The sequence below is a fragment of the Acinonyx jubatus genome, chromosome C1, assembly GCF_027475565.1.
Source record: "Acinonyx jubatus isolate Ajub_Pintada_27869175 chromosome C1, VMU_Ajub_asm_v1.0, whole genome shotgun sequence".
In the NCBI taxonomy this organism is placed as follows: domain Eukaryota; kingdom Metazoa; phylum Chordata; class Mammalia; order Carnivora; family Felidae; genus Acinonyx; species Acinonyx jubatus.
The window spans coordinates 187163979-187184239 of record NC_069381.1 but is presented as its reverse complement, the minus strand read 5'-3'; the positions used below and the strand labels follow the sequence as shown (position 1 = coordinate 187184239).

Genomic DNA, 20261 nt, shown 5'->3' with positions numbered 1-20261 from the left:
GCTCATCACATTACCGTACATAATTTGGGGTTCCTCGTCCCCTTTCGGACTTTACCTTCTCAGGAGGGGCCCAATATTGTGACCCCATCAGCACAGAGCAGACCATCCAAACCGCTACTCAGAGTCTTGCACAGCCCCGTTAGAAATTTTACCACACGCTTAAAACCCTGAACTCAATATTCTAGGCCCAAACGTGGAGCAGCATGGCAACCCAGGAGGGAGAAGATTTTGGTTTTGTGCCACGCTGACAGCGCTGATCACCAAGGCTCTAAGGAGCAAGCGGCCCACAGTGTACAGAAGCCGTCCCACACCAAGCATCTCCCCGCTTTTTGCCCCAACATGTAGCTTTCTTGTTTTGCCCTGACCCCTCTCCCCAATTAGTTTTCATCATGGCCGCTTAGAACAATTTAAAATAACGTTCAAAATGGTGCTCCTCGTGACGTTAAGGCCAAAGGGGAAAGAAACAAAAATTCTCTCCGGACAGTTTTTAGTCACAAAGACAAACACTAAGTGATCCTGTGATGCTACAACTATTACCTAAAAACACAGCCACAACCGAAAATAACAGGCATGCTGCCCGAGACCGTCTGCCGCACGGATGCAGGATGTTCAGTTCGCACACTTTCCAATTAACAGCCACAGGATGTCTTTCATCCGATGATCCCTGCTCTACTATACGCCTTGTCTTGGAATGTCAACCTATGTGTTCATATCCTTACATAGTAAATGTTTATACTGCACAAATCTGCTCTCCGCGAATCAAAGTTTAGAAAGGCATTATGATTTTTAAACAGCATCTAAATTATAGCAAAAAGATGCCCCTCTATAAAAAAATGAGGGATCATCACCTTTGATTTTTTAAAAATATAAGAGACAGAATAAACTAGACACATGGAGACAATTGATAATATTTAGGGAAGCACTTCTCAAGAAAGCCTAAGTTTATGCACTACTAGGTATTTATCCAGGGGATAGAAGAGTGCTGTTTCGAAGGGACACATGCACCCCAATGTTCATAACAGCACTATCGACACTACCAAAGTATGGAAAGAGCCCAAACGTCCATCAACAAATGAATGGATAAAGAAGATGTGGTATATGTATACAATACAGTATTACTCAGCAATCAAAAAGAATGAAATCTTGCCATTTGCAACTATGTGGTTGGAACTAGAGGGTATTATGCTAAGCGAAATTAGTCAGAGAAAGACAAATATCATGACTTCACTCATATGAGGAATTTAAGATACAAAACAGATGAAAATAAGGGAAGAGAAGCAAAAATAATATAAAAACAGGGAGGGGGAAAAAACAGAAGAGACTCTTAAGTACAAAGAACTGAGGGTTGCTGGAGGGCATGGGCTAAATGGGTAAGGGGCATTAAGGGATCTACTCCTGAAATCATTGTTGCACTCTATGCTAACTTGGATGTAAACTTGAAAAAATAAAAATAAACAAAATATACACTGGGGGAAAAAAGCCTGAATATGGAAACTGTGCAGTAAAAAAAAAAAGCAAAACACGTCAGGTTGCCCCTGACCTTGGGTGAAACTCTAATTAATTCAGCACCACTACTCCCAATGATCAGTGAATGACTGCTTTAAAAATAAAAGAAATATTGTCATTTAAATGCTAACTTTTTTTTTTTTTGGTATGCCATTTAAAATAGTGACACATTTTGGAGCGCCTGGGTGGCTCAGCCGGTTAAGCGTCTGACTTCAGCTCAGGTCGTGACCTCCAGGTCCATGAGTTCGAGCCCCACGTCGGGCTCTGTGCTGACAGCTCAGAGCCTGGAGTGTCCTTTGGTTTCCGTCTTCCTGTCTCTCTGCCCCTCCCCTGCTCACACTCTCTCTCAGAAATAAACATTAAAAATTTAAAAATAAATAAATTAACTAAATAAAATTAAATAGTGATACATTTGGGGTTTTAAAATATGAAATAATGTTCCTAACTTTTGCTATAATGTTTCTGTTAATCAAATTTCCACCATTTCTTGCAATCACCTACTCCAGTGGAGGTTTGTGCTGTTTTCCTATTAAAGCATACTGAAAGTAGAATGCCCCAAATGCCAATTGGTACTCTCACAATATATATATATTTTTTTAATTTTTTTAATGTTTATTTATTTTTGAGAGAGAGAGACAGAGAGTGAGCAGGGGAGGGGCAGAGAGACAGGGAGACACAGAATCTGAGCAGGTTCCAGGCTCCGAGCTGCCAGCACAGAGCCCGATGTGGGGCTGGAGCTCACAAACTGTGAGATCATGACCTAAAATCAGGTGCTTAACAGACTGAGGCACCCAGGCACCCATCTCAAATATATTTTAAATGTTTTAAGTAAGTTTTATAATTGTTACTTCAGAGAAATATGCAATTTCAAGACTGATATGTCCATTCTTAGTTTTTTTTTTACATTAAAGAACATTAAGAACAGATGAAATATTTCTATCAGAAAATTACAATTTATTTCTACTCTATGTTGCCATATCCTAGAAGTTCCCAGTTAGATGACAAAACATTCTTCCTCCCCAATATTAATTACATGGCAACTGACTTGTTTATTTCTGTTTTAAAAAGGAATAAAATCATAGGCATAGACTGTGGGAAAAAAATGTTTGAAGTTCATAGTGAATAGATTTGTAGACCAAGAGAAATAGCTTTACCCACCCAAGAAAACAGTGCCTGAACTCATTGAGAACATGTTTCCAATACTATACTTCAGCAAGCTTTTCTCAAAGAGAGGTCTATGAACCCCTGGAGGGTCTCAAGACCTTCTTCAAAAGAAAAGGCAGTGAATTATACTAGTCGTCATTTATTTATCGTCACTGCCACTCATTTGCCCTTTCAAAAAAGGGCCAATCTAACTTAAGAATCCCTTTGATGAAGCAACACAATTTTATAAATGCTCAACCCTTGATTTCACATCTTTTTTTACATCGTATGTGAAGAAATACAAAGTACACATAAAGCATTTCTGTATACTAACGTACAATGGTTACCTCAGGGAAAAGCACTGTATGATTTCTTAAGTTGAGGGGAACGAACTGGTTTTTCCATGGAGTACCATTTTCATTTGAAAGACTGACAAACTATGGTTATGTATACTTGAGCTTTTGGCAGATACTTCTCTTTTTTTAAGTTTATTTATTTTGATAGCGCACGGGGGAGGGGCAGAGAGAGGGGGAGGGAGACATCCAAGCAGGCTCCAGGCTGTCAGCCCAGAGCCCATTGTGGGGCTTGAACTCACGAACCAGGAGGTCAGGACCTGAGCCAAAATCTAGAGTTGGACGCTTAACTGACTGAGCCACCCAGGCACCCCTGGCAGATATTTCGATATTTCTCAAAAATGAAAGATGTAAACCAAGGCACTTAATGGAAAATAAATGACAGTTATTTGTTGCCAATAATAAAGCAAAAATCAAAATTTCAGAAAACCTATATCTCCTACAATGAGCTCAAAAGTTTTCCAAAACATGTACCTTTCAGATGAAACTGATGGTAATATCCATGTATGTGGTTTCTGAAATTGTATAATAAAACGTGTCAACATTTGGAAGACTGGCATAACTCAGTGAACCACAATATAGGATGTTAAAGATCATGCATGGATAACAGGTCTATTCCAAGTACAATACAAACTGATGAATTATAATGTGACTGTGAACATTTCATTGGTATAATTTCAGATTCCACACTGCAACTATCCTTTAAGAAAACCATCACTAAGATGTTTATAATCATGAATCCCATGATTTTCATGTTTATAATCATAATCCCATTAGTATATTCTAGAAGATTTGTCTTGCTGGCCAAGGTGCTTTAGAGAGCCTCCTTGTGGGTTTGATGAAGTAGTAACAGACTGTCCACATGATAAGGAACTGCAAGTGACCTCTAAGAAAGGAAGGTAGCCTCCAGGTGCTGGCTACCAGCCAGTAGTCAGTAAAAGCCAGGGCCCTTAGTCCTACAGCTGCAAGGAAGGAATTCTTCCCAAACCCTGCGTGAGCCTAGAAGGCAGATTACTTTCCAGCCAAGCCTCCTGAGAAGGCATCCTAGCTGACATCCTGACTGTAGCTGGTGGAGGTCCTAAGAGGGCACAGCTTAACTGTGGGTTCCTAACCCACAGAAACTGTGATATAACACATACATGCAAGAGAAAGGTACAAAAACAAACCATGTGTTGAATTTGCATGTAGTGTACAAAAAGCATACCTACAATTACCTGAAAAGCTACTAAAATGCTCCTCCCTCTTCTGGGGCATCTGTGTAACTCAGTCAGTTAAGCGTCCAACTCTTGATTTCAGCTCAGGTCATGATCTCACAGTTCCTGAGACTGAGCCCCATATCAGGCTCTGCGCTGACAGCATGGAGCCTGCTTGGGATTCTTCCTCCCTCCCTCTCTCTCTGTCTTCTCAACCCACTTGCACTCTCTCCCTCTCTCATAATAAACTTTTTTCTAGAAAGGACTTAAATTAAAAAACGCTCCTCCCTTTTCCAAGCACGTATCTATGTGAGGCAAGATTTTCTTCATATTTTTCAACCAAAACAACCAACTCCAACAGACCGAATGAGAAAGCAGATTGGAGAAACTAATCAAAGAGATTTACCAAAAAAAATGTTATGCAGTGCCTCTCTTCTCACTAAATTTTTCTTTTGTTTTTGGAAAATATTTTTTCATATCCATAAGGGTGAGCTTAACTTGTTATGATCTTTGTTATTTTTAAATCAATCAGATATGCTTTTTTTGTTTTCTCAGCTTTAATTTCTACTATAGAAACTATAAATAGGTATAATCCACATGAAAAGGTCCTTCAGGCCCTCTACATGTAAGGGCAAAAAGGGATGTCGGGACCAGTAAATTTGAGAAGTGTCGCAATGTTTCTATGCCCTCTGTCTCTGCCATAGGACACACCCCACCCCTCCACCTGTCCTACACTTATCTAAATTCTATCCATTTTTAACATTTGGCCATTCTAGTCCACTGTGAGGCTTTCCCTTCTGAATGCCCAGAGAACTCATTTGGTGCTTATTTGCTGATTTTTTCATTTTCAGTACGCATACACGTTTCCCTGACTGGATTGTGAACCCCTGAAGAAAAGGGATTGGGTGGTATGGCACATGACAGGTATTTGAAAATACCCACCCCAGCCCCCCTTGGCAAACTCCAGGCTAACTTAATTATAGGCTGAATAATGAGTGCAGTTCACACAAGCCACTAGGCTTCTATCAATGTTTGATGAAGCCAGACCACAAAGGACAGGAGACAAGATGAAATTTAGGACAAATCTGAGTCTCAAAAAGGTCACCTGAAGAGGCAGATAAGAAGAACAAGAGCACAGATTTCAGAGTATTTAAGTGGAAAGGGTAGTAGTAAGTGGGAGCTGACCATACGGCTTTGGTTTCTCAATAAAACAGATAGCAAGTTATCTGTGAACAATTTTGGAGCAAACATGTGAGGAATAAAGACAGTAACACTATGGGGAAGGCAAAGGGGAATCAACAGAATTCCCCCCAATGTCTCTCAGTGGAAAAGCTAGAAAAATTGCTTGAAACTGACCAGCAATTGTTATAAATTGAACCATGTCCCCCAAAAGGATATGTTGAGGTCCTAACCCTTGGTACTGGTGAATGTGATCTTATTTAGCAACAGAGTCTCTACAGGTGTAATCAAATCAAATTAGGGTGGACCCTAATCAGATAGGATTGGTGTCCTTCTAAGAGAAGAGACAGTGAGACACAGAGGGAACAGCCATGGAAAGATGGAGGCACAGATTGGCGTTCCTCTGCCACAAGCTAAGGAGTATTTGGGGCTGCCAGAAGCTGGATCTCGGAGGCTTCAAAAGTACCATGAGGCTACCAACACATTAACTTTGGACCTCTAGCCTTCAGAACTGTGAAAAAGTAAATGTCCGTTGCGTGAAGCCATCCAGGTTGCAGAACTCTGTCATGGCAGCCCCAGGAAACTAGTAAAGCAATAGGGTAACCAGAGTCACTGTCCCCACTCACGTTTCCCAGGAGTCCTTCTCACCCACAGACAAGAAGTGGACCAAAGAGGAAAAGACCTAAAATGCAAAGCTAGTTGTGCCATACCACACAACCCATCTTCTTCAGGGCTTCACAATCCAGTCAGGGAGACATGTATCCATACTAAAAATGAAAAAAAAATCAGCAAAAAGTTTTTCGTAGAAATTTCTGAACTGCAGGGTTAGTTTTTCGAAGGTTCTGGGAAAATGTGTCCCATCTAATAACTGCTGTCAAAACTCAAGCCCACTGAATCTCTAGAAATGTGCCTATAAATACAGAGACAAGGATTATTTTTCCATCTTGCACTTCAACTCTTTGCTACAAAAGGAAAGAAGCTAATATTTAAAGTTACCAATACTATTACTATGTCTCTACAAAGAAAATATGGGATGACAATTATAAATCTTGTGATTCCTTCTAGATTTTTATCCAGCCATGTGAATGCTGGGCCCAGATGACTCTCAGCTCACATGCTGGCCATTCACAAGTCTCAAGACCCAAATCTTATCTTTGAAAGGAAGTTAGCATTATAATCCACAGATTGTAACTTAAACCCTTTCAATGCATACTTGATATTAGGAATTTACCTTCAGCCTCAGTTTATTTCAATCCGAAAGCAACAGGATTTTAGAGCTGTAAGGATTTCTAGAGTCACATGACCTGATGACCCATCCAAGCTCCCTAAATATCAGGTAGTCCCTAAATATTTGGGCCCTAACCTATTAGTGGGTAGTAAAATCAAATCAGTACCTCCTAACAACTTTTAAAAAATAAAACAGCATAAAAAAAAAAGTAGAGGCATAAATTATAGTTAGAGTAAGTACCCCCAGAAGACTTATTTTTCAATTGTATATATGGGTTATAGATACTGGCTCGTGAAGGAAAACCTATTACTACTGTATTTGTTAATCCAAATCCTGGCAGGAAACAGATGGTTCACTCAATAAACTATTAGATATTTAATAAACTATAAAGGTTTGCACAAGGTTAAGGGAAAACATTAAGGGATAGTAACAGTGGTGAGCCCTTGCCATCATCCAGGACCCAAAGGACAGAGAAAGGAGTGGATGTCAATACCATGGAGAGAGGAGCACAAGGAGGGTGTCTCCAACAGGAGGCGCAACCTTCAGTGAAGGGGGATAGCTAACCCTCGGTGACCAGGCAGGAAGGGGGTTGCCCACCCTCCATTCTCCTGCTGGGGCCTCCCCAACAGCTAAAACTCAGAGTCAGAAAGTCTGCATCTGCTCAGCCTCCTAGGTCGCAAAGGAGGCTGCAGAAGGGTCAAGCAAGGGGGCGTCCAGAGGGGCGGTCAGAGGGCTTCTAGCCACTGTGAATCTCTATCACAGCTGTCTGAAAGCCACCAATGTTATAGATCCATCACCCCGGCCTGACCACTTTCATTTCCGGATGCCACATTTTTTCCACATCTGCCCTCAAATCTCACTCTTGAATCAAGGCTCTAATCTAATGCCAGGCAAATAATGCCAAAGACTGGCATCTTTATGAACATACGACTTACGATCTCAGCCAGGCGCTCAACATGCCCCAGCCACCTTTTCAACTGTCCTTAGTCTCCCACCTCTCCTCCCCTTATCTGTGGGGCTCCTGGGGGTACAGACCATCTCTTACTGGTCCCTGGATCCCCAGGCCTCAACGCCCAAAACACAGGGTATTCATCGAAATGCAGAATTCATACTGCCCCCTCTCCCCATTTCCACCCACACTTCCTTTACTATTCCGAGTCAACTCCCAAGTCCAATCCTCCGCCCCCCAAAATCTCAAAGCCCATTTCCTCTTATGCTTCAACAGGCCTATCCTCCACTCCCAGGCAGGGACCTGGATCAATTGGTCCACCTCTAGTCTCAGCCCCATCTTCATCTTCCAGGGCAACCAACACAAAAAGGCAAATCAGACAATATCACCACCCTGACTAGAATGCTTCCTTGACAACTCAAGCTCTTTAGCTCATCATAACAAAAGCCTCCTGGCTTTGACCCTGCCTTCTTCTCACGGCCTCATTCCCTACCCCTCCCTCCCACAGTCACCTTAGAAAACATTCTATGCTATCCTTCCCCCCACCCTCACCTACCCCCACCAGAAAAAAAAACACTTTACCCTCAGTCACAGGCTAGCCATTCCTCTCTCCCTCCCTCCCTCCCCAACAGCCCCCCATACTCATACCTCCCTCTCCTTCCCCCACACCTCCCTTCTCCCTTTCTCCTCCCTCCAATGCTTCTCACCACCCTTACTGCTCTGGCCAATGTCCATTCATGGACATTCGTGTCCATTCGTGGACATCTCCCCAGGTGGAGCCTGCACCACTGCCCATCTCTCCCTGCTCCAAGCAAAGCCAAGCTCAGTGGCTCCCTTCATCCACCACTCACAGGCCCTCTACCACACTGTGTTTGGTTTATTTACATTGTTCTCTCTGCCCTCGAATTCTACAAGCCTGACAGAGGCAGGGACTATGCCTTTATTCTATAATCCCAGCACAAAACACAATGCTTGACCCAAAGTCGTTGTCTAAATCCTCTCTCAAGTGACTGAAGTGACACTTACGTTCAGATAACCATAGCAAAGTGTCCACTACTTGGAAACCTAAGGCCTCACTGAATACACAACATATGTTTTATGTGAAGATGCGGTTAAGGGACTGTAGTTTTAAGTCAGAAACCCCACTGTCTCTGCATCCCTTCCCCAAAACAGGCCACCTCTCTATGAAGAGGAAGGAGTATCAATTATATCTATATATCCCCTGTCACCGTCTCTAGGCTTCAGGTCTCTGTAAAAACAAATAGTGGCAAAACTTACCCTAAATCTCATGGGGATGAAAGGGACAGCACAGGGAATATGATCAATGGCACTGTAACAGCAGTGTGGGGTGACAGACGGTCGCTACTCTTGGCGAGTCTGGCATAACATATAGACTTGTTGAATCACTAGGTTGTACACCTGAAACTAACGTAACATTGCATGTCAACTATACTTTGATTTAAAAATAAATTAAAAAGTAAAAAAAAAAAAAAAAACTAATCCTAAATCTCCCTAAAAGGCATCAGAAGTCTATTAGAAGAGCTCCCATAAAACCTTAATTTCTGCCTCAAATGAAGCAATAAAATGGGTCTGATCCTTTTCCCGGTCCATGTCGTTCTCGGGTCTAGCTGACAGTGGCTTAGCCAAGAGCTGGGACATCTCCTCTGTTATCTGCTTCCATCACCAAGCGCCCACCACCCCCCCCCCACCCCCAGCAATTCTTCCAGGGCCCAGGACCACCCGGCAAGGTTAATACCCTCACTTGAGGCAGAAGACAGGGGGAGTATAGAGGGTATTTATCTGGATGTATGTCCAGCACTCCATCTGATAGGGACTAAATTGAGAGCGAACCCTTCATAATCAGACTGTCTTTTGGTATCTTGAAATTCCATCTCATGGCAATCCAAAAGGTGAAAGTCTGGCAATCAAAAGAATGGTTGAGCCCAGGGACAGGAGGCAAACCTAATTTGGCAGCCCCTCAGACACAGAAAACCATGCCTTTCGAACTGAACGAATCCATCCCAAGTAAGATAATCCAGATTCATTTTTAAAACCAACAGGAAATTAATGAGTAAGACAATGAAAATCAAACATTGTTCAAAGAAACAGCATGGCACAAATCCTCAGGAAGCAAAAGGATGATATTCTTTCCTTGAAAATCCAGAACTACAGAGTACTCAGTCTCAAAAATCTGAGAAGTGAGTCAACCTGTCAGAATTCGAAGCTGCTATTTAAGACAATCAGCATGGCAGATATAATGGACCACTAAATGACTGCCTACAGCAAATGTGGATTTGATGAGGTAGTTGAAGACAATCAAGAGAAAAGTTGCATTTAGACTTAAAAAAAAATACCACATATAATGATTCCAAACTCATAAAACTTTGCGTTGAATACAAGGTCATTCTCATTTTTATGCAAGAAAGCAATGTGAAATTTAATATAATTTCACAAGCATCTATGGTATACATACTACATGTCAGCTATACGCTAAAAACAGGGATGGGAAAATAAGAAAAAGAAACATTCCTTGTTTTTGAATAGTTCACAGCACAGAGGGGAGACAAGATGATTGCAGTAGATGGCAGAGCTTGGCTAGTTGCTCACCGGTATCCCAGGTGGACCACCTTCCTAACCCACTGCATCCAGATGGGGCTCACGGCCAGTTTTACCAGTGAAATGCTAGCAAGAAGTGTTATCTGCCACAGGAAGGTCAGGCCACAAATCTCCTGTGGCATCTGCCGTGCTCTCTTCATTCATCAGTCAGCAGAGTGCAGATCTATGGAAAAGCCCGAGGCCAAAGCACACACTGGGGAGGGGGTTGTGTGTACCGGAGAGAGAACCCTTTGCGGTGATAAGCCACTGTCACTTGGGCTTTGCCTGTTAAGTTAGTAGATTCTGACTACCGAAGAGTAAAATGTAAGATGTAGTTTCCAAAATAAAAGCACAAGAATGGGGAGCTCTGAGAACACAAGAATGAAATCCCTAAGTGACAGTAAGCAGGGGCAGGGAGGGACGAGATTCCTAAGGAAGAGGAAATTGGAGACTCATCCTGAAGGATGGGCAGGATTTACCTGGGGTGGGGAAAGTGTGAAAGAACACTAAACCGCATGTAGGAATCGGAAGGGCATAAAGACACTGGACAGGGGCAAAGTTTTGCCTTTTCACCTAAAAGCGATGGGGAACTCTTTAAATATTCCCAGGAGTACTTCATATAGTATCAGATTTGTGGCTATAAGGTCCTCAGTGGAAAATGGTCTGGGAGAGTCCAGAGCCAGCGGAGGCAGAGGCCAGTTAACAGCCTGGGGCAGCCTCCCATAGCAGAAATGGGCAATGGCATGGCTTCAGGGTAGAAGCAGATGCAGGAGATTTACTTGGAACCAAAGAAACTTTTGGACCAACTACACATATGGTAGAATATAAAGAAAGAAAGATCACCAAGGAACGGAGGATTCTCAGGTTTCTGGATCAGACATTGGGTGAATGATGGCAGCAGAAGTGGAGACCAGCAGATTTACAGAGAATAGACTGGGCTTCAACCGTGTGCAGAACCCCAAGGTGGTAAAGTCCAGAGGCAAGTAGATATCAGGGTCTATGGAAGTTCAGGGGTAGAAGTGTGTATTTAGAGGCAGTTGAAGCCACAGAATAGAGGAGATCCCATTGAGAGCAAACCCAGAGCCTGATGCACCAGCACACATGGAAACAGCGTAGGGAGCACCTGCAAGACTGAGAAGAGAGACATATGTTTAAAAATCCTGGAAAGTTCATGGGAATATGGAGTTTTAAAAGACCATCAAAAGTAAGGACTGAAAAATAACCAAGCTCCCACATCTTGATAACCTTGTTGAAAGTTTATCTGGGGAAGGTATGAGAACCAGGGTAACCAATTGGGCAATGAGGCCTTAACAGAAATACCTATTTTTTAATCTAATTTTCCAAAATCCTCTCCATTTTTTAAATCCATGCAAATACTTTCATACATGCAAAGTGAGTAAAACACGAATATATTTGTAATAAAAAACCAATAATAACATTAAGAAACCATGAAAATCCCTTAGGGTGTCACCTAAGCGCATTCACAATCTGGTCCCAGTTACTCTGTGCACCTTCACTCCTTCCTGGGCGGTGCCGGACTTTTCACAACTCCCTCAACCAGCTGATGCCTTCTCACTTTGTTCCCTCCACCTGGAATGCCTTCCCTCACTTTTCCACCTCGCAAATTCCTCATCGTCATTCAAAACAGCTTCAATGTCTTCTGTTCCAAACAGCATCCCTTGCCCACACTGTACCCCAGGACACATACTACTGGGATAAAACTGGCTTATTCACATGTGGGCCTCATCCCCCAGGAGGCTGCAAAATTCATCAAAAACAGAGACAGCAACTGATTAATCTTCACATTTGTCCCACCAAGGATGTGATCTGTTATGTTGGCAGTCCCTTCCAAACAACCATACCTATGGTTATTCAGCTCTGTGTAGAATCCTCTCCCTTCACTCTGGGCCTTACTGTGTTACTTGCTTTAACTAATAGAACATGGCAGAAAACATCATGCCACTTGGAGGTCTAAGTCTTAAGAATACCTGGCAGCTTCCACTCTGGAATTCTTTGGAGCCGTGAGCTGCCTTTTGAGAAGTCAGGTTACTCTGCCCAGGAGACCATAGGAAGAGGCCACATGAAGAAGATCACATGCTAAGACTACATGGAACAGAACCCAGGGACCCAGGCGACAGCAAGAACCAAGGCTCCAGACATATTCTATTCAAGCCATCCTAGCTGAGGCACCAGACATGCGGATGAAGAGCCCAATCTGGAACATCCCAGACCCAGAAAACAGCCCACTGAGCCTTCTTCACATATTTGGAGTTATTCTAAGCTACTGGATTATGAAGTAGTTTGTAATGGAGCAAGAGAGAACTGTGACCAACAGTAGTGGATACATGTGTGTTCAAGAAGAGTTTGCGATCAGTCCACTAAGCACCAGTCACTCTCATAGGAGCTAGGGGTTGAACAATGAACAAAACTGAACAAATATCTCCAACTTTATTTAACTAACATTCTAGGGGAAAGAAGGACAATAAATGCAGTTAAAATAAGAAGTATGATAGGGAGGGGTGATTTCTGGGGAGAAAAAGTGGGAAAGAGCAATACAGGAGATGGTTGGAGGGGTCACAATTATAAACAGTATGGTCAGGAAGGTTTGACAAAGACAGGAACAATCTTAGGCTGGAAAAGAGGAGGAAACTAGACAGGTGGGTAACTGCAGAAGACCATTTCAGGCATAGAAAACAGCACATGACGTATGAACCTGCTGGCATTGTTGGAGTAACAGCCACAAGATCAGGAGGCTGGGGGAGAATGGGAGAGGGATGGAAGAAGAGGTCTGAAAGGTAAGAGATGGTGTGCAGGGATCCCCAAGATCACCCAGGTTCCATGATTCACCAGGAGGACTCATAGGACTCAGCATATAGTCATTCTCATAGCTGTGATGTATTACTAGGCACAAGCTTCCAATGATCCACTTCCAGTAGACCGCCCCCCACCCAGCAACAAGTTTTGACATCATGTGTGAAATGTCCATCTACCAGAGAGGATCATTCGAGACTCAGCATCCATGGTTTTCACTGGGGGCTGGTCACATAGGGACCCTCTGCCTAGCATGTGCAAAAATTCCAGACCTTAGAAAAAGCAGGTGTTCAGTATAAACCATATTGTTTGCATAAAGAATAGCCATTTGCATAAGCCATTATTTTCAGAGAATGGTGGTAACCCTCCACAAATCTAAGTTCCCAGATGCCAGTCAAGAGTCAGCCTTGTAAGCAGGTGTAAAGATAGGAGTCACAGGCCTGCTTCGCTAACTTTTTTGCACAGATACCCAGATCATGTAGCATCTTACAGGCCATCGGAAAGAGACCGGAGCCAACAGAGGATCTCGGGTAGAAGAAGGACATGACCTGACTAGAATTTTAAATGTCACTCTAGCTTTTGTGTTGAGAAAAGACCTTTCGTGGGGGGCATGAGGCAGAAACAGGGAAACTAAAATTCACTGGAAAAACAAAAACAAAAATACCATGAACCCCAGCACACTAACAGAAAAGCTGGAAAGAAGCAGTGAGATTCTGAATGTATTGGGAGAGTGGAATCTCTCTGAGTTGCAGGTTGATTGCAAGTTAATCACACAAGGAAGAGAGCAGTCACAAACTGTGACAAGGATTTCTGGCCTGAACAACCAGCAGGGTGGCACTGCCATTTAATGTGATGGGAAGACTGTCGGGGAAGTAGATCTGGAGTATGGGTCAGGAGTTCAGTTTGGGGCTTGCTAAGTATAAGATGCCTACCTGACATCCAAGCAAAGGTGGCAAGGAAGCTGCTACTTTGAGTTTGGAGCTCAGAGGAGAGATCTGGGCTGGAGCTAGAGAGATGATATTTGGGTCCATAATGCTGGAGGAGCTCATCCAAAAGCATCTAAATCTCACCGAAAACGCTCAAGCAGACTTCAACTTGCTTTAAAATTAAGCTGGGTTTTGCTCATGTCTAGGTAAAGGATTCAAGGTCTTAAAGGCTGTGTCTTCCACCTTTGAATACCAAAAGGTAAATGCAGACCCCTTTCTGATGCCAGAGTTCCCAACAGGATAGCCACATCCGTAAGAATGTCAGCGTAAGGACTGCCTGGGACCTGAGCTGTAGACCAGCTGTTTCCAAAAGCAGCTGAGAGAAATCAGCAGAGGAGCCTTAGACTTGAACTGTCCATTTGGGTAAATTGCTTATGACCTTTTGTGATTTTTTTGAAGTTTATTTATTTAGAGAGAGAGAGCAAACACAGCATAGGAGGGGGGCAGAGAGAGAGAGAGAGAGAGAGAGAGAGGGAGGGAGGGAGGGAGAGAGGGCCTGATGTGCAGAGCCTGACACGAGGCTTGATCTCAGGAACCCTAAGATCATGACCTGAGCCGAAATCGAGTCAGATGCTTAACAGACTGAGCCACCCGGGCACCCCCATTTGTGACCACTTAAATTTAAATTGAAAATTCAGTTCTTCAGTTGCACTACCACACTTCAAGTATTGAAAAACCGTAAGTGGCTAGAGGGTGCCCTGTTTGAAAACACAGATATAGAACATTTCCATCATCACAAAAAGTTTCTATGGACTTTACCACTTTAGACTTTCCAAGAGAAAATCCAAAGCTCTGCATAGTTAATAGACCCCTCAGATGATTTTAATAACCAATTTCTTCAGAAAACATAGTCTCATAAAAATCTGACATTACCATTTGCCCAACCTCCACACAGAGGATCTATGCCACAGAATGCCCTGGGAATGGGATAAATACTTGGTTAACTAAGCCATTTGAGCACAGCGCTCCAAACTACAAATCAGGGCTGTGGCTCCCAACATGAAGCGATTACTGCAGCCCAAATCCTGGTCAGCAAACCCTATATGTAGGTCATGGTGGGAGTATGGGTGGGGGGAGGGGCGTGGGGATGGGAGCAAGAGAGGTGTGGGGGAGGAGGAGAGGGAGAGGTGTAGCCAGGACAGAGAGAGGTACAGGAGGGAAGAGAAAGAGGTGTAATGGAAAAGAGAAGGTCTGGGGGCCACAAACTCAAATACCTACAGCAGGCCAAAGGGCAACAATGGCTTACATGGGCCATAAAAAAGAAAATAACAACAGAGTAAAAAGGTAAGCCTGAGGTAGTAACATACTTTTGGGGAGGCCATAATGGAGCAGAGAGCAGAAGGATTCCTGCTTAAAGAGAAGAGGGATGTCTCGTTTCCAACTGATGGTTGCTATGTGGGAAAGTAAAGCCCAATGCAGTCAGAGCTTCCGATTTGTTTTTCCGCCCAGAGAAGACAGAAATCTGGATCTTTGCATGAAGTCTCAAAATATTTAAACATGGCAACTCAGTCAAAATGTGAAACTGAGCAGAATTGAAAAACCAGGTCTGTGGGTCCCAGTGGGCCCCACCAGCCCTGTGTCTGTAAACTCAGAGGCTGCTCTATGCAGGTCAAGTGAAGAACCAAAAGCAAGTTAGCAGCATGCACCCTGCTGGTGGTGAGTCAGTCCTATCCACATGCTGGGGACAAACATCGAGTCCACATAATAGGAGAAGAGAGGAAATGAATGAATAGGAAATGAAGCACTCCAGTACATCAGTGCCCAAAAAATTGAAAAGCATTTTAGGAATCCACTCTGGTCCTAGTTTATGTATACAGGAACCTTAAAATCTGGAAACAAGACATCAAAAACTGAAAAAGTTCAAGAATTCAGGATTTCCAGCCTATTCCTCCAGTTAGGCCCATATACCAGATTCTTGTTACTGTACAAGTTTTTAGATGCTGACCCCACAATTTATCAGAAAACAGAATTATTACTCTTATCTTGCTCAGATTTGGGAAGCTGGTCTCAAGGGTAAAAGAAATAATTCAAAATATCTGAACACAGAAGAGATTCCTTCTGGCAAATGTATCAAATGTTTCTTTACTTAAAAAAAAAAAAAAGGTATTCTTCTACAGTCAAATCCACAAATCAGCTTAAAATTCCAGCATACCCACTATCCCATGACCTCAATGTTCACATTATCTCATTCATTTCGACTCATAAACACACTATACATTCTCATTACTAAACAAGTCTTTCCCTTATTCACTTCAACCTCATTTAGTTTGCATGTGGGTGTATGAAATTTATATATATATATATAAATGATCAATTAAATAAATTATTTGAACCCTGCCATGAGACTTCATTCATGGCAGGAGAGACGATTGCTAATGATAGGTTGATCTGGAGAGGTCTAAAACACAGGATCTGCTATCAAAAGAGTTTAAAATCAAGTGAGTTCAGCCTTACCAGATGATTTCAGTAGATTAGTAGTTCTCAGCCCAAGCTGGGCATTAAAATCATCTTTTTAAAACACCTATGCCCAGGCTCCACTCTAAACCTACTGAAGTAGAATCTTGGAGAAAGGGACTTGGGCATTTGTATTATTTAAAATGTTGAATGATAAATTAGAGGTAACTAATGATCAGCCAGGGTTGAGAGCCCCTGCAGGATACGGCTCAATTACCCATTCACCTGTGACACGTAATTTCGATGATAAATTTAACTAGTTACTCAATGATCTCCACCTTGAACTACATGAGAAGACAATCTCCTCTCCACTAACTACTGAAGTAAATTGGATTTAGAGCCTGGGACACTGATAAACTACGAGGATCCAAAGACAAGCAACCCCATAATTCTTGCCCCTTAGTCAATTCACCTTCTCCGTCAAGTTCATCAAATGGCAGGGAGGGGAGAAGGGGGCAATAGGAAACTCAAAGTCCCAGATTTCAAAACATAATTAAAGCCTTCCCAAAAGTCCCCTCACAGTCCTCAACATCTTACCCAATTCTGGCTTTATCTGATGCTGATTCAGCTGGTTCCCCACATTCCACAAATACCAGTCTTCTTTGTTCTCAGCAGAAGTTTGGTACTTCTCACATGTTGTCCACAAAATCCAGAATGGCCTCATGGCTTCACTTACCCTCCAAACTGTAGATACCTCACCTCTACCCTCAATCTTGAAATCTGCCTTTCTCCCATCTAAATTATTCAAGGCCCTGAAAGAAATGGGCTTAATTTACATTCATGTTCCCACCAATTTTTTCTTTCAAGCACTCTCCACCTGAATATCTAAGAGATTTTGTCCATTTTTCCATCTGTAATCAGACTAAGGAATGTTTTTCATACTTGACTTGCAAATCCTGCAATATTAGGCTCAGAAATTAGACTTCTTCCCAATACATGTAGACCTGTACTGCATAAGATACAATCAAGAGGAACTTGTGCATGTCACAACTCTCTGCAAGAAATAAAATTCCCCTCTTTAGGTTGATAGGTGATCACAGCAGTTTATAGATGGAATGGTCTTTTAGAAAAAAAAAAAACTGTAAAAAATAAATAAGATGGGTACATTCCAATGCACAATAACCTACTGGGCAGTGCAGTTAGTGACTATGAGTAAGGAACTACAGACTCAGTTCCTGGGTTCAATTCGACCATGCATCTGTCATATCTCTGTGTCTCTTTTTTCCCTGCTGTAAAAAGAAAATATTAGGACCTGTCTCATGAAGTCATTTAACATATGTAAAGTTCTTACAACAGTGCCTGCATAGCAGCAGTAAGTCTAATTCATGTTAGTTATTATGTTTTTATTGCTGAGTGCAAGGCTAAACATCTTGCTGTCCAGGGGAGCAAGCCTTTTAAATTTCTTTCACTGATTTAAAGAAAGTGAATTTGTGACAAGTTGTTTTTCAAATTGAATTTTGACATTTCTGGTCTTTTCCCATTATTTTCTAAATTCAGTGAATGAAAGCATGGAATTTGTTAGATTATTTCTTGACATTTTAGTTCCATTAGGAATCCCATTTAATGTTAGTTAAGCCTTGTTATGAATACAATGCTATTTAAAATGAAACTATGGGAGAGAGATATTTAGGGAGAGAGAAAATATCACTTGCCACTTACTAAATTGAGATTTTAAAAGCCAAAGGAGGGAGGGAGAATTTATAAACTGTGGGTGACCTTTAAATGTCCTATGTGCTAATATATAAATGTAAACACAGAAAAATGTAATAACTGGTAATAGTAAATTAATCAATACAATTACATTATAGGTTCTGATATTATAAATTATGCTTTCAGTACAGAATATCAATAGCTTTTTAACACCTTTTAAGATCAAATTATAAGTGCACCAAATTTCATCTAGTTTATCTAGATGAATTAGGTAAATTTCAACTAATTTACCCTGCATGTCATTTATAAGTATGTAGCTTACTTCTTCTATTACTTGCTTGGACAGCTCCACATACTAAACTTCCAAATATACAAGATGTTAGAGCATAAATTATTTTAAATACTGAGTTAAAAATAAAAATAAGTTTATCACCTCATTAAGATAATCTTTCAATGACATTTACTTGAATAACGTGTCTAGAATACTGTCGTTACTATTAACCTTAGCTTACTTTCAGAAGTTAGTGTAGTTACTATTAACCTTAGCTCACTTTCAGAGGCTTCCTTTCAGAAGTTCAGGAGGAGGATTGGTTACTTGAGCAAATATCAGTTTTTAACTGAATTACACAACACAGAACAGCATACACTTTGAAACAATGGGGGGAAATGGGGTAGATACTCATATACTTCTATAGGCCATTTATATAGTTCTCACGCCATGAAAACAAATATGGAGAGCCACTGACATCTAAAGCAAGAGTTCATGACTTGTCCTGTTTGAGGAGAATTTAGGGCCTGATGTTCCATCTGAAGATTCAAAGAATTAAAAGGTGCTCTTTGAAGCCTTCATTAAAAGATTTCATTGAAGAAGAGACAGAGTCCCAGTATGTTACCCAAACAGCTAATATGAATTCTAGCATCCAATTCTGAACACGTATTGCACACTTAAAAGTATTAATCACTTAACTTTTACGTATATCTGATTTCGGGGACAGATCTGGGAACTATCTTTATGACTATATCAACAGTCACCCAGGATCTGACACAGCGCACACACTAGTAAATACTCCTAGAATATGTGGCATTAAACTAAAGACACTCCAAAGGTGGACGGCTTAGTGTAAGCAAACAGCATCCTTCTAAGTAAGTTCCTGCCCCAGTCACTGATGGAGAACAGCTCAGAAAATTAAATTCCAAGGGCTCCATCAGTTGTAACTTCCGAGTATCTGTTGCTAGCACCAATCAACTTTCTAACTCCAAGGAGCAAAAGTGGGGCGGGCCTTAGCCGGGGTCAAAATTCACACCTGACTGAGCAGCACCTTCCAGCACTCCCTTGAGAAGCGTTTTCTCAAACACCTAAAGCTGTGCTTCTCAAACTTTAACAGTCATTCCAATCACCTGGGAGCTTGTTTAAAAGCAGATTCAGAGGCAGTGGGCCTGGAGGAGGGCATCAGACTGTGCATTTGTAGCGAGCCCCCAAGGGACTCCCATGCAGCGTTGCCTCCCAGCACCCTTTGAGAAGCAAGGCCCACAAACGCCCAAAGACATCCAGGTCACTTATACTAGCAACGAAAGTTGGCGGGCACAGGTAGCTTCCAATCAAGTCTGGATGTTGTGTCCTCTGCGCGTCGCCACCGGGTCCTGGGGCACCTGGCAGGTGCCTTGGCCTTGGTGCGCTCACGGATAGCCCGCCCCACAGCCGCGCCCCCACTCCGCGCCCCAGCGCTCACCTTCTCCCTGGTCTTCAGGTACCGCTGCAGCGCCTGCTGCGTGAGCTCCCGGACGCGCAGCTGGCCCTCCTTGCAGGGCACCACGATGCCGGTTCTGCCGAAGCACACGGTCACTTTCATCCTGGCCCCCGGCGCCCACGCCGGGCCCGGCCGAACAGGTGTCCGGCCCCACGGGCGCAGCCCACACTCTGGGGGTTCGCCCGGCGCGGGGGGGTCCGGAGACCCGGAGCACCTCTCCCCCGCGCCCCCTCAGGGCCCGGGGTTCGCGGCAGCGCCCCTCCTCCCGGCGCAGGCGGCCCCGGGGCGGGCGGCAATCGCGGAAGGGGGCGGCTGCGGGAAGGGCTACCTCCCAGGTAGCTGGTGCCCAGGGACGCGGCTGCACTGTGGCCGGGCTCCTCCTCCTCCTGCTCCGTCTCCTGCTCGGGCCCGGACAAGGCGGCTGCTCCGAGCCCGCCAAAGCGAAACTGCCGGGCCAGCTCTGGCC

General features: G+C 43.0%; 1 protein-coding gene across 8 annotated transcripts in view; it reads right to left on the bottom strand.

The window, feature by feature from the left end:
- PARD3B (par-3 family cell polarity regulator beta) overlaps nt 1–20031 on the bottom strand; it is a 997127-nt gene extending 977096 nt beyond the window's left edge. For 7 of the 8 annotated variants that reach the window (XM_053215665.1, XM_015074145.3, XM_053215667.1 and 4 more), the window contains exon 1: nt 19778–20031. In XM_053215665.1, the coding sequence (XP_053071640.1) occupies nt 19778–19897 (120 nt within the window). In that variant the 5' untranslated portion in view covers nt 19898–20031. The remainder of the gene's footprint in view (nt 1–19777) is intronic. The other variant, XM_053215666.1, reaches the window with a different exon arrangement.
- Nucleotides 20032–20261: the final 230 nt, after the last annotated feature.